Source organism: Miscanthus floridulus, chromosome 10 (assembly GCF_019320115.1).
Source record: "Miscanthus floridulus cultivar M001 chromosome 10, ASM1932011v1, whole genome shotgun sequence".
NCBI classification, from domain to species: domain Eukaryota; kingdom Viridiplantae; phylum Streptophyta; class Magnoliopsida; order Poales; family Poaceae; genus Miscanthus; species Miscanthus floridulus.
Window position 1 is genome coordinate 133496281 of NC_089589.1, and position 14514 is coordinate 133510794.

The window sequence follows — 14514 nt, forward strand, 5'->3', positions numbered from 1 at the left end:
TCATTGTAATTTTCTATGCATATATCTTAAGTTGAAACTCTAGTTGTATATTCACCTATTAAGATAAAATAGCAGATATTAGGGAATGACCCCCATTACATGGAAGGGGCCACCTTGCAACAAGACATAAAAGCTTAAGTGATCCTAAAGACAACATCCACAGTGATAACCTAAACAACACATAATTGAGAATGATTTCCAAGTTAAATCCCACAAAAGTGCCAGAAAGTTTTGACAATCACTCATTGGAAACAAGGTGAACATTGTGTAACACACCAGCCCATTAGAAGCATGTAGTTGTGTTGTTGGCCCATGCGTCCCATCTGCCAAATGAGGAGTTATAGTTGGTGTGTTTATTACCACCTTGGAAGCTTAGGAGCGTGAGGGCTAGCTTATAATCCTTTTCATTCCAATTGTAGCACCTCTGGGTTAACCTTTTTATTATACAAAGTGATGACGAAAGTACAAGACATGTGCTATGCAGACCCGTTCCACGTGAGGAGCTGGGCTGTAAGCAGATTTCGGACATATGGTGTTATAGGTAGTATTCAGAGCATCAACTCTTTTGGCATGTGACCAGGGAGGGGTGTACCAAGGGGTGGTTCTAGGCATCTGCTGTGTGTGGTGAGTTGCCGAGGACATCAGCCCTTCATGGGATGAATGTAACACCTCAGCCCGTTAGATGCCTGTTGTTGGCCCATGTGGCACATGAGCAGTTACAATTGGTGGGTTTATTACCACCTTATATATTTATGAGGGTGAGGGCTTGTCATTCGAAAAATAGCATCTTTGGGTTAATCCTTTTACACAAATTGAGGACTGAAGTGCAAGAGAGGTGCTATGTGTATGCAGGCCCATTGCACTTGAGGAACTAGGTCAAATAAGCAAATTCTAGACGCAGAGTATTACACACTGTCATCGGATAATGGCACCAAAAACTTCCTAGTGATTCCCTTGAAACTGTATTAATTATTGCTTCCGTCATTCAAAAATAATTCTCATTTTTTGTTTTATTTAAAAACTTGTCTGCACAAATGACACATCTTTTTTTCAAAACTCTTAGGCATTCTTTCATAGCAACGCACGGGCCTTCTTTCATATATTAAAGACCAAAAGGTTTCTTTATCTTTCATCAATCACAATTGACGGATGGGATCCAACAGACTCCATCTATTCCATTTGTGTACAAGTTAGAGTAGGATGTCTAAGCATGATGCAGAGTCTATTTCCAAAACAAATTGGAATACAAAAGTGTTACCATGGTCCACCACATTTACCTATGTCCATACAAGTTAGCCCAATTCCAAAATGAAATGGAACAAACAACATGATTGTTGAGTGTTTCCTCCCGTACACATATGAGTAAAAATATAGCATGTGTCAAGGCACAATATAGAGTTTGATTTTAGATGAATTGAAACACATGAAGTGATTAATAATAGATATCCAGCACTACATGAGTAATCTAACTACATGACAAAGTTCTCATTCCAACGCACAGGTATGTTTGCCAGTAATAACCTAAAGAAACCCCTAATATGCATCCAAATTATCCATCTCTATCATCATGAAAATAACAAAAGTAACACCTAAATATGCATCTAAATTACCCATATTTTTCATTAGTAAAAATAATCTAGGTAGCATAAACATCTGCATCTAAATTATCGACTTGTACGACTATAAAAAGGTAATAAATGTACCTCTAAATTTGCATCAATATTATTATGTTTTTAGTATTAAACATAATCTATGGTCACTTATAAGTCTCCAATAAATTACTCATCTCTCCCATCTACATGTAAGATTGGCCACTAAACCTTAATTTGATTTTGGCAATTTATGCATATTTAAGGCATGCTTGATTGGCTCTCGAAATTTTCCATGCCAAATATTCAGTTGTGAAAAGTTGCACAAAAATATTTGTCATCAATTTGTCAACCTAAATGTGCGATGTAGGCAAATTTAGGTAGCAAACTGAATGGAAACAAAAAATTTAGCGTCCATCAACAAATCAGCCAATACATTGGGCGGAACTGCCATGGACAGCTCCCAATGTGAGGTGGGCCCACAAATTCCAAACTGAACCTTTCTACTCCCTCTGTTCCATAAATAATGCAATTCTCACTTCCCAAGAAGTCGAGTAATTTAAATTTTGACCAAAATTATATAAGAAACTACTAACATTTATGATACAAAGTAAGTGCCATTAAATTATTACAGAATATATTTTCATAATAAATTTGTAGGGAGACATAAATGCTAATATTATTTATTAAAATTTTGTCACTGGAGCTATTTCGGCTAGCGCGAATCCCATAATTGCTCTTTTTGTGACAGGGAGTATTTATCATTTTAGCTTCTTCCGTCCACGCAGGCGGGGCAGCATATACAAAAGATTATATAGTATAACAAATCGGCTAACTGCTTACCATTATTTTACAAATTAAATATTGTAAATATGTTTTATGATTGGAAATGGTTGTTTGTGCTGGTAGGTACATGGAACAGATCACCTGAAAGTTGTCGGGATGAAAATTATCAGTAAGTGTGGAGGTTTACCACTTGCTATCAAAGTGATGGGAGGACTGCTAAGTACGAAGCCCCGAAGCGAGGGTGATTGGGAGGCTGTTTTTAAGCATCATGCATGGTCAGTAGCTGGATTGCCTAAGGAACTGGACAATGCGATCTACTTGAGCTATGAGGATTTGTCTCCCCAGCTGAAGCAGTGCTTCCTATACTGCTCACTTTTCCCTAAAGGTACAACTTTTTGGCAACGTGAAGTTGTTCCGATGTGGATCAGTGAGGGATTTATCCATCCACCAGACAGAAGCAGTAGTTCATATGATGATTGGCTAGAAGAAATAGCAGATGGGTATTACCAGGAGCTAATCACGAGGAATCTTATTGAACCAGAATCAGCTCTCACTCGATACTCATGCACCATGCATGACGTGGTGCGATCTTTTGCAGAGTTTATGTCTAAAGAAGAATCATTGGTGGTCCAGGATCAGCAAGATGATGGTGGTAGCAAGATCAGCCATGTACGTCACTTGTCTATAGGATCAACCAAGTCAGCACTAGAATGGGATATTCTACAGAAGCACAAATCAGTAAGAACATTAATTATAAATAAAAGAATTAATGTTCAGCCTAGTGACTCATTTGGGAGATTGTCTACCCTAAGAGTGCTTTTTATAAGGGGTACTGATTGTGATAGATTGGTTGACTCTCTATGTCAGCTGAGGCACCTGAGATACCTCCACTTAGAGGATACAAATATAACTAGGCTACCAGGAGACATTCATAGGATGAAGTTCTTGCAGCACATTGTGGTTGACGGATGTCCACAGCTAGACCATCTTCCTAGCTGCATTACACAGCTTCTGCATCTAAGAACTCTTAGCATGTATGGTTTCCATGACAATGTTTTAATACCCAAGGGGTTTGGTCAGTTAAAAAATCTAAGATCACTTTCTGGGTTCCGAGTACATTTGGACAAGAATGGGGGCACGGGCTGGTGCAGCTTTGAAGAGATAGGGCCTCTGTCCCAGCTTAGGAAGCTTTCTTTACATGGTCTAGAAAATGTGCCTGCTAGCTCGTTGGCTGGAATGGCCATGGTTAGTAGCAAGGAGCACCTTGATTACTTGCAACTACATTGGAGTAGCAGCGGATTCATGGGATTGAGGGATGAAACCAACAGCAGCAGCAGCAGAGAGTAGTGGAGGAGGTAATTGAGAAGCTCAGCCCTCCATCCAGCATACGGCATCTACACATGGAAGGATACTTTGGTAGCCGGCTACCAAATTGGATGATGGTTCCAGCTACATGTGGCTTTAAGAGCCTGAGGATTTTAAGGATGGACAAACTTCATTATTGCACCCAACTCCCTGACGGTCTGTGCCAGCTCCCTAGTTTGGAGACTCTGGTCATTTATGACGCACCTGCCATCAAGAGTGTTGGGCCTGAGTTCCATTCAGCCTCCTCCCTGGCAGTGGGTGGAGGTATTGTCACTACTGGATCAGTAGTAGGTTTTCCTAACCTGGCAACTCTTCGTCTGGCTGGCTTATTCGAATGGGAGGAGTGGGAATGGGAGGAGCAGGGTGAGGATGCCATGGCAATGCCTGCACTCAAGGAGCTCATAATTGATAGCTGCAAGCTAACTTGTCTTCCACCAGGGCTCGGCAGTAGCAGGAGGCTTGCTGTAAGAGAAGTGCGCCTGTGCAGGCTGAGCAACCTGACATATATAGAGAACTTCCCTTCAGTCGTGCAGCTTAAAGTATTCGACTGCCCCAGGCTGAAAAGGATCAGCGATCTCTCCATGTTGCAGAAAATCACGATCTCACACTGCCGAAATCTGGAGGTGTTAAAAGGTGTCCCATCACTCGATAGCATGGAGATGAGGGACGGCACCATGGAGACAGTTCCGGAATATCTGACAACAGTAACCCCAAGGTATTTCAAGTTGACATGCAGCGAGAAGTTGTACAAGTCCTTGTTAACAGGCAGCAGCTCATGTGAGTACCACAAGATCAGCCATATCAAGTCATGCGCTATCGACTACTTTCGCAGAAGATGAAGACTAATTGCTGCACAACCATACCAGAAATAAATCACGTACTAATATTTTCAGGTAACAAGTGCTCCACATTACTTTTGGTTCACAGTGCAGTGCACCACACCTACATGTGCAGTCGTAGTAGTACTTACTACGTAGTAGTACCGCTTAATACGCACTTAATTTTGAAGTATCATTATCCATTGATCCTGTATGTAACTAATATATATGCAGGGATCCTTATGGCGGAGCCGCATCCTGCTAGCTTGCAGCGGCCAGTACTCTGTTTTGCTCAATTGCTCTGCTTGATGCTGCCGGTGGGTGGGTCACACCCAGACTGTGTACAGAGGCCTACGAACGACATACTGAGGAATCATTGTAACCGGAGGCACTCTTGTATTTCATCTAATATGTATGTTTTTTATTGAAGTAATGGACCTATGTATATTTGTACAAGTAATGGACCTGAGGTGCAGGATTTGTAATAAACAGGGAGCAGACATGGGAGCACCATAATGGTGATTATGATGTGCTCTGCTTTCTGACGCAGACAGGGCAAATGTCCAGAACGAGCCTTCCTTGTGAGTTGTGGATAACAGATGAACCAAGCATGGTGGCTTTGGTGGTCAAATCGACACTATTTGTCCGCCATTCTTTTTGTCTTGAATCGGTCGTTCTAACATTGTGAAGCAAAATCGTCTAAAAAAAACTTGTGAAGCAAAATGACCAAAAAAATAAAAGCCACCCTGTATTGCCTGACAGACCAATTCACAATTCCACTTGTAGAGGAAGATATCCGTCAAGTAGCATGTACATAATCTTTGTGAAAAAGAAAAAAGTAGCATGTACATAATGATCTTGTTCTTCCAAGCCCATTCGTGTAAAGCCAATAGATACTTTTTCTGATGACAACTACATTTAGGCCTTGTTTGGACATAGTCGGATGCGCATCAATTCACATGTGTTGAGGTGGATTGGAGTGTAACTTGAACTAAATTCTACCCTAATTCACACCAACAGATATGAATTGAGGTGAATCTGACATCATCTGAACAAGACCTTAGTGGATTTTTTGTATGAGTCTTTGTTAATAGGCAGCAGCTGTGAGAGAAAACACTGTTCCGACTGAATTGTTGTGAGAGAAAAACACTATTCTAGCTGAAAAAAGAAGCCGAATAAACCGGATTATAAGGTAAGCCGAACGGGGCAGTACGACAAGATGACCCATATCAAGTCGCCAAATATCGACTACATTCGCTGAAGATGAAGATTGAGGGCCTGTTTGGTACAGCTTCACCAACTTTATATGCTATTGTGAGCTATCTTTTTGCCAAACATCCTTTTTCAAAACAGCTTCACGAGTTGTTTTCTCCTCTTACATAGGCATAGGGTGGGAGAGAGATGAAAAAAAGCTGCTTATCCCAGCTTCATCTGATACAAGTGGGCCCCAATTTCCTAAAAGACTGCATTTGCCCTCTCTCAGTGACGTCAGCATGTAGTGCGCAGCCGTGAGGCGCACGCGGCCATGGCCGGAACCCGAAGGGCAGGCCACCGGGGTGTAAGACACGGCCGCCGGGCGCGCGGTGATGCAGGCGTGCGTCAAGGGTGCCGCCGCTGGAGTCACAAAAAAAAGGTGTCCGGGGCGCTGCCTCTGGAGTAAAAAAAAAAGGGGCGTCGCTGCTGGCTATGCCTGCCGCCGTGAGGGGCTATGCCGTGAGGGGCGTTGCTGCTGTCCGCCGGGAGGAGCGCCGCCGTGGGCCCCTGGAGGGTCGATGGGTGGGGAGCCGCTACAGGGGGAGGTGGCCGCCGAGAGGGGCACGAGCCGCCTGGAGGGCCACCGGGAGAGGCGCCGTCTAGAAGAAAGGCTTGCAGGAAGAGCGAAGAAGACACCCACGAAGAAGACGAGGAAAAAAAGAGAAGTAAAAGATAAGGAGGGGTATTATTGTAATTTTATTTGGTTTGTTTTCTGTGTGAAGCTATTTTGCCGAACGGAGTCACGAAAAAAGTTCGGCTTCACCGACAAAACTGTTCATGAAGCTGTAACACCACAGCAGCCCTGTAGTTAGAACGGAGGTGCGGGCCGCTCCGTCGCTGGCCACCGTTGCCAGACGCCCACGCTTGCGTCCTGGACTGAGGAGAGCAGGAGAGGCCCGTCAAGTCACTTCCCCATATGGCTCCTTGTGTGTCTCCGATCCTGCTCTCTGCATATGCAGGAAGGCATTCAGAGGTCTGCGAGGATGACTGTTGGAACTAGCGGTTCCAGACAGAGTGAAGGAGGCGGAGGCCTCCGCCCGTCAGGTGTCGCCCTCGGGCGGAGGCTCGGGACAGGCACGACAAGTGGGCTTGTGGGAAGCTGGCATGAAAAGCTAGGGTTTCATTCATTCATCCACCATCCATCCGCATGGTTACAAGTGTTCCCTATTTATAGGGCTCAACTACTTCCTGACAGAATTTATTACAATGCCCCTCAACTGCTACAGTACATTCCTGAAATATTCCGCCACTGGTCTCTTGTTTGCGGGGCAATCCTGCCACACTGTCTCCAAGTAACGGGCCTCCATAAGAGGCCGGCCCACAGTGCCTCAATCTTCGGCCCAAAGGCCTGGGTTCCTGATGCTGGCCTCCATCTTCGGGCGCGCGCCGTCGCCTTGGCGGGTCTCCGCCGGTCCGGTTGGAAACATTGTCCGTATGTCTCCGCCCGGCCGCGCAGGGGCCGTGTTCGCCGATGCTGTCCTATGTCTTCGGGGGTGCGCCGTCGCCTTGGCAGGTCTCCGCCGGTCCGGTCGGAGACGTCAACCGCGGGTCTCCGCCCGACCGCGCGGGGGCCATGCTGGCGCGCTCGCGCGGACCACGGGCGCCTGCGCTTGAGTACCTGCACACACTTAGGCAAGATTGTTTGTTTACTTAGTTCAGAGGTAAGGCGGCCTCCGCCCTCATCGTCGGAGACGCCCGTGAGCCATAGCGGGGTGGCGTCCGCCTGAGCATAGGTCGGAGATGTCTGTGCCTGGCCTGGGCAGAATTCGCGACAAGCTCGCCGAGCCTCGTGCAGCGCCCTATGAGCATAGCCAGGAAAGTTCCTTTAGTCAGCGCCATGTCTCTACCCTAAGACGGTCGAAGACGCTTTGGCGACGCCTCACTGTTGGAGGCCTTCGTCACCCGCCGAAGCCGTGTTACAACAGTTCCCCCCTTTAGAGACCATGGTTCGCCGGAGCGTGCCGTGAGCTCAAAACGCCTTGACCAGAGGCGTCCGCGGGGGCGGAGGCCATATTCATTGGCGTCTTCGAGCGAGGCCCCACTACTTCCCCCCTGGCCCGCTCTGGCGCGGCCGCTGGTCTCGTCAGGAGTAGCCGTTGGGCAGCAAATCTAGTCGTTGTCCTACAGCGCGGCCGTTTACGCTGTGTCAGTTTCCGTTGCATACCTTGCGACTTTTTCGTAGGTGACCGTTGTGCGGCAGGCGAATTTACCGGAGGTGACCGTTGAATGGCGGGAGCCGGACCGCCTGCCCGCTGCCTATATAAGGGTGTTGTTGGTGGCGGGGTCCCCCCCCGCATTGCTCATTCGCTTTCGTTGCATTTGAGAAATCACTCTCTGCTCTCTTCGCCTTCGCCTTTTGCTGCCCTCGCGCGTTCCGTCTTCCTGCCTACGTCTCGCGCTTAGGCTGCTGTCGCGGTGGCTTTCCTTTCCGCCTCCACCCAAACTCGCCGGCCCGCCTTTTTCGGACCCTATCGCCACCTTCTCGGCGTTAGGGCCGTCGGCTGGGGTGCCCGCTTTGAGGAGTGCATGCTTGCCTCTGCCTCCGCGTTGGAGTTTGAAAAGCTGGTGGAGGAGGATTTGGGGAGTGTCTCTGCGTCTGTCAGAGACCTGATCGTTGCAGATTCTAGAGACATGGCAAGATGCATCGGCCGAGCGTGTTCATCCTCAACCATGCTCCGACCAAGGCCCTGAAGGGCAAGATGCCGTTCGAAGCTTGGTATGGGTGCAAGCCGAGCGTGTCCTTCCTCCGGACATTCGGCTGCATCGGCCATGTTAGGAAGACGAAGCCGATCCTCACCAAGCTGGAGGATAGGAGCACACTGATGGGGTTCCTGGGCTATGCAGAGGGTACCAAGGCGTACCGGCTCTACGACCCACGCGGAGACAAGGTGCTTGTCTTGTGCGATGTCGTGTTCGACGAGAAGGTGGCCTGGGACTAGAACAGTCTGAGCACGGGGGAAGCTTGCGGCTTCACCAGCACCTTCGTCGTCGAGCACTTGGTCATCCATGGTGGTGGAGATGCTGGGGAAGAGGTGCCGAGCACTCCGGGAGGGGTGCTGAGCACTCAAGCGATAGAGCCGTGCACTCCTGGGGAGGTATCGAGCACTCCAGGAGGGGTGCCGAGCACTCCAGGAGTGGTGCCGGGAGGTCCTGCACTGGTGGCGATCACTCCACGACGGGTGCCGAACACTCCCATAGCAGAGCCGAGGGGTCTTGCATTGGTGCCGACCACTACAAGACGGGTGCCAAGCACTCCTGCAGTGGTGCCGAGCACTGTAGGAATGGTGACAAGCTGTCCAGGAGTAGTGCCGAGCACTGTAGGAATGGTGACAAGCTGTCCAGGAGTAGTGCCGAGCACTGCAACCAGGGTGCCGACCTCTCCAGGTACTGTGTCAAGCACTCCGACGGAACAGGGAACTCCATCGACGCCGATCGAGTTCGCCTCACCTCCAAGTGACATCACTGAGTTCGTGGATGCCTTCAACGACGGTGAGGAGGTGCGGTTCCGCAGGCTAGATGACATCGTTAGAGGCACAGGGTCCTCAGACCTAGCGGGTCGGCTGCTCAATGATCTAGAGCTGCTTTTCGTCAATGCAGAGGAACCACGCACGTTCGCGCTAGCCGAGCATGATGGAAATTGGCGACGAGCGATGTTGGACGAAACGAAGGCGATCGAGGAAAACGAGACTTGGGAGCTCGTCCATCCACCTCCAGGATGTCGTTCGATCAGGCTGAAGTGGGTTTACAAAGTCAAGCGGGACGAGCACGGGGCCATTGTCAAGCACAAGGCGTGCCTCATCGCCTGAGGCTTTGTCCAGCACAAGGGCATCGACTTTGAGGAAGTCTTTACGCTGGTAGCGCGCATGGAGTCTGTCTGACTGCTACTTGCTTTGGCAGCAGCAAAGGACTGGTGCGTCCATCACTTGGACGTAAAATCGGCCTTCCTCAATGGCGAGCTGGCGGAGACGGTCTTCGTTAGGCAACCTCTAGGTTTCGCCGTCAAGGGAGAGGAGCACAGGGTGCTCCGACTGCGCAACTTGACGCCATGCCTGACGCCATGCTGGGTGAACTTGGGTTCACAAGGTGCGCAACTGAGCACGCGCTCTACACGCGGCGATGGGGGAAGGAGGAGCTGGTCGTCGGCGTGTATGTGGATGACTTGATCGTCATCGGTGCGCGTGCGGAGGACATCGACAACTTCAAGCGCGAGATGGCAGCTTGTTTTTGAATGAGCGATCTCGGCTTGCTCTCCTACTACCTGGGCATTGAGGTGAGGTAGGGGAAGGAGGCACTCATGCTCGGTCAGAGCATGTACGCGTCGAAGCTTTTGGAGCGGAGGAGTATGACTAAGTGCAACCGTGCTTGACTCCGATGGAGGAGCGGCTGAAGCTGACGAAGGCCAGTACTGCGGCGAAGGTGGATGCAACACTCTACCGAAGCATTGTCAGCGGTCTGTGCTACCTAGTCCACACGAGGTCGGACATTGCGCTCGCCGTGGGCCACGTCAGTTGCTTCATGGAGGATCCCAGAGAGGATCACTGGGCTGCGGTGAAGCGGCTACTACGCTACATCAAGGGGACGATGGATCAGGGGATCGTCTTCCCCAAGACCGGCAGAAGTAGACTGCAGCTGACCGTGTTCAGTGATGCAGACATGGCGGGGGACATCGACGGACGACGGAGCACCTCTGGCATGCTCGTCTTCCTCGGATCGGCTCCAATTTTATGGTTGTCGCTGAAACAGAAGGTAGTGGCTCTATATACGTGCGACGCAGAGTATGTAGCGGCGGCCTCAGCGACGTGCCAAGTTGTGCGGCTGCGCCGCCTGCTGGGCGAGCTAACAGGTGTGGAATCTCACCCACCGCACTGATGGTGAACAACCAGCCCACCATCGCCCTCGCGAAGAATCCGGTTCTCCTTGTCTAGAACAAGCACATTGATGTTAAGTTCCACTTCCTCAGGGACTATGTCGATGGAGGGCAGATCGTCATCGAGTTCGTCGAAACTGGTCGGCAACTCGCGGACGTCCTCACGTAGCCGCCCGGCCGCCTTCGACTCACGTAGCTTAAGGAGATGATCGGCACGGAGGGGTTCAAGGGTTAGCAGTAGGATTAGGGGAAGAATTGTTAGATAATCTATTGCTCCCTTGTGTGAACACACGGCAAGGGAAGGCGGCGCCGAAAAGGTACCCTACTGTGGCACTGTAGCTGCTGCAGGGACAGGCGTCAAACGGCTCACCTGCCGCACTGTAGCCACAGCAGGGGCAGGCGCTAGAGTCAGCCCTGCTGTCTCATCTAGTCACTGTAGCAACATGGCAGATGTACTTTTGACACTGCAACTCAGTAAAGAGCGAGTTCAGATTTGCCATCTCCTATACAGGGCTCCGGCCAACGCTGGTGTCTCTACTGTGTGTATGCTCTGTTCTCCCTCACTTCTTCTACGTCTAGCCATAGTGTGTGGTCGGACAACGTTTGTCGTGGTCGGCAAGACTGATGAGTGGTCGACTCACCTGAGCCGGTAGTCGGCAAGACTGGTGAGTGGTCGACACGCCTGAGCTAAGGGTCCAGTGGGATAACAGAAGCTTCGACTTTCATTGAAGCTGTGTTCAATTCAATCCAAAGTGTGTCGGTCAATAACTCAGTATCCAGCAGCAGGTCCATGTGCTTCCGAGTGGACTGGCGTCGCTTGTCGTGTAGGGGAGGGGGTCGCCGGTGGGTGCGGCCATGCGGGCAAAAGAGGTGCAAGAGCTGATTAGAGGTAGCTGTACACTGTGGTAGTCAACGTCGTCGCTGGTGCTAGACCGGGGTGGGAGAAGGAGCTGGAGTGGGGCGGATCGAGGGAGCACCGTTGGCGGGAAAGGGACAGATTGAAGGAGCGGCGGCGGTGGCAGCTTCAGGAACCCGATACTTTGTAAAATTGCTGTGGGACACTATACTTTTTTTCTTTGCTCTAGGCACACTGGGCGGTGTGCTACAGCAAAGAAATTAGTGTCCCACAGCAAAGAAAAAATATTCCAGTGTCCCACAACAAATTTCACATAAGTGGAGTGTGCCACAGCAAATTTTCCCTAATAAAAACGAGCCCCTGTGTGGCTGAATCCATGGGGGTGGGCCTAGTGTTACAAACAACTGAAGGAAAATTACCAGTATACCCCTGATAGCAAAAATTAAATTTATAAAAATTCTTTTTAAAGAATTGGTCACAAAATAGAAAATATGAAAGTACCTGCAAGTACCAATGGTACTTTTCCAACGAACTGTAAAAGATATGCAAGGTTCTCTACTGTGTGACCGAGGCAGGCAAATGTCAAAAGAGTTATTTTATGTACAAAAGCTTGTTGGGTTTATTTTAGAATACCATTTAGAACAAGGCTTAAAATCTTACTATTACTAATTAGAGGCCCCAACGGAGCCTCCATGTTAATCCTCATCAGATGCGTTAGAAAAAAAGAAAATTGCTAGAAAATCTCACATTAATCAGACACATCTGGCTATCAAATCAAAAGCCTTGAGCCATTCACAACCATTAGATCTATTTTATTTGTTGAAAATTTCCCACGTATGACATTATACTAAATAAAATCTTTTTAATGAAAACAAAAAATGGCCGTACGTATGTTTCATAGTTAGTTAATACAAAATAGCAGATTGGTCTATCTATCATGTTCACTTTTAGTTAATATATTAATATCAACATAAAATATCAGGACCCATCACGTTTATGGATCTATCAATAAACTTACTTTTTTTTATAAAGAAAAACAGAACGTTCAATCATACAGAAAAAACTTGAACCGCCTTACAAATGTTCGTTCATAGATGGTTAATATAAAATATTAGATTAGCCTATGAATCGTGTTCACTTGGTTAATACATTAATATGCATATAAAATATCATATCCGTAGTGACGAGATCCTAACATATGGGTATGTTAAGCCTCGGGATCTATGGTTCTCGACCAAAGAGACCCCCGATCGATCACTACAGGATCGCACTGGGGTTCGGGGGCCATATCTATCGGGTACGCTTGCGCGCACCCTCAGACTAAGGAACTTGCCCGAGCTTGAGCACGCTAAGGCATCTGCTCAGGGCTCGGAGACTAACCCGATCCTTAGGCTCCCGATCGGCAGGGAACATGAGCCCAATCCTTGGCTCCTTCCCGGCCTACGACGCCAGCCAAGGTTCGGGCAAAAGAAGACACGCCCCGAGCCATCGAGGCTCGGGGGCTCCTCGACGCAACACTTTGGGCGCGGCCTTGCCGACCGCTCCCCCGACAAGGTGATGCACAGGGCGTGACACAAGAAGACAAGCTCTCCTCGGCCTCGGGGGGCTTGGGGGCTTCCGAGCCCGTGTGTTAGCCCCTCGAGCCAACCTCCCTCGCCACCAAGAAGACTTCCGAAGGTGTGCCTGGGAGAGGCCGGTCCAAGCCGACACAGTCTGACACTTAGCATGTCAGAACAGGCCAGCCGGATGATGCCCAAGGCTTCTTTGGCTCCACGACATCGCCATGGTCTATAGATCGCCGTTGCAAGACCCTCCTGGACTCCGGCGCATGTAGACCAAGGCTCAACCCCAAAACTGCCATGTACCCAACCTATCTCGATATATAAGGGGTAAGGTCGAATCCTAGAGGGGGGAAGGCGATCCCAGATAGATCATTCCATTCTTCATCGATCTGCTCCTGCTCAGCATCGAGAGTAGAGCAATCCAGAGAGGGGCACCAAGAGCTCCTCCACCGCACCTGTCATCTTCCTCCTCTCAGATGTGGGGAAGGCTCCATCGGCGGCGAGACAACCTCAGGATTAGCTCCGAGCTAACCCCCCTACCAAATCTCTCTTCCTCCTGTACCCTCTGTTGGAACCCCCCGATTTTGGGTGCTCTTTAGTATAAGGATTATCAGTTGCTGGACGTAGGACACCGATCAGCCCAAACCATGATAAACCGTTGCATCCTCTCTGTGATTCTTGTGTTCTTGAGTCCACCTAAGAAACCAGAGATACGTACTCTGACACCGACTCAAACAACAATGCTTGCCATGGTTCCGACCCCACGACAGCTGGCGCGCCAGTTAGGGGGCAACATCAACTGCGATTCAGGCTCTACGGTAGCTAGAGCCAACCGCCTCGTCGCCGGAGCAAGAGGCACCGCCCCAGACGACGGTGTTCGCTTCCCTGGCGAGTTCTTCATCACAGCCGGTGCCTTCGCTCCGGGCCAGGTCCTCAACTTTGGGAGTCTGGCCTATGTTGCCGACTGCTACGGCAACGGGGCCACGCCGGCAGGCAATGAGCTCTTGGCGCCACCCCCTCTACCGGGCCTCCTAGGAGCAGATCTCGAGGTCCTGGCCTAGCAGATCCAACGCAGTCTAGGTCCATACCCCACCATATCGGGCCGTCGCCAGGTGTTCTATATGCTGGCCAACGTCCATCACCAGATTGCCAGCGGCAAGGTGCTCCCGCCGCCTGACCGCTTTTGGTACTAGCTCCAGACCTGCCTTTCAGGATCCAGAATACGGCAGCGTCCTTCCAGCTGGAGCTAGAGCACCTCGTCAGCCATGAGGCGCCATCCTCTCTGGCGCCGCGGGGACTGACGTCCCCTCGTTGTGCACCTTCCTCGAGATCCTCTCGGGGAACGGCCCGAAGTACGACTCCGACGACATCGATTACTACGCTCCACGTGCACGTGCTACCACATCGACAGCGAGGT

The 14514-nt window shown here is 49.7% G+C and overlaps 3 protein-coding genes across 3 annotated transcripts in view; all 3 read left to right on the forward strand.

Annotated features, from left to right (window-relative positions):
* Positions 1 to 5066, forward strand: part of LOC136485763 (putative disease resistance RPP13-like protein 1) — a 31017-nt gene extending 25951 nt beyond the window's left edge. The window contains exon 3 of the mRNA XM_066482605.1: positions 4989 to 5066. The gene's annotated coding sequence lies outside the window, so the exon portion shown is untranslated. The remainder of the gene's footprint in view (positions 1 to 4988) is intronic.
* On the forward strand, positions 2042 to 3722 carry LOC136489701 (putative disease resistance RPP13-like protein 1). The gene is made up of 3 exons (XM_066486267.1): positions 2042 to 2062; positions 2499 to 3044; positions 3243 to 3722. Exons 1-3 carry the CDS (start codon positions 2042 to 2044, stop codon positions 3720 to 3722), a joined length of 1047 nt encoding a protein of 348 aa, XP_066342364.1.
* Positions 5067 to 10183: 5117 nt separating the features above from the next.
* On the forward strand, positions 10184 to 10681 carry LOC136489702 (secreted RxLR effector protein 161-like). Its single transcript, XM_066486268.1, has one exon. The coding sequence runs from the start codon at positions 10184 to 10186 to the stop codon at positions 10679 to 10681; it is 498 nt and encodes a 165-aa protein (XP_066342365.1).
* Positions 10682 to 14514: the final 3833 nt, after the last annotated feature.

Bases quoted from the DNA above. Each gene is read 5' to 3' on its own strand.
- LOC136489702 (XM_066486268.1), top strand. From the start codon at position 10,184: ATGGAGGAGCGGCTGAAGCTGACGAAGGCCAGTACTGCGGCGAAGGTG.
- LOC136489701 (XM_066486267.1), top strand. From the start codon at position 2,042: ATGGACAGCTCCCAATGTGAG. The intron at 2,063-2,498 runs GTGGGCCCACAA...TTGTGCTGGTAG, and splicing joins TGGACAGCTCCCAATGTGAG to GTACATGGAACAGATCACCT. The intron at 3,045-3,242 runs GTACGTCACTTG...TCTCTATGTCAG, and splicing joins GTGGTAGCAAGATCAGCCAT to CTGAGGCACCTGAGATACCT.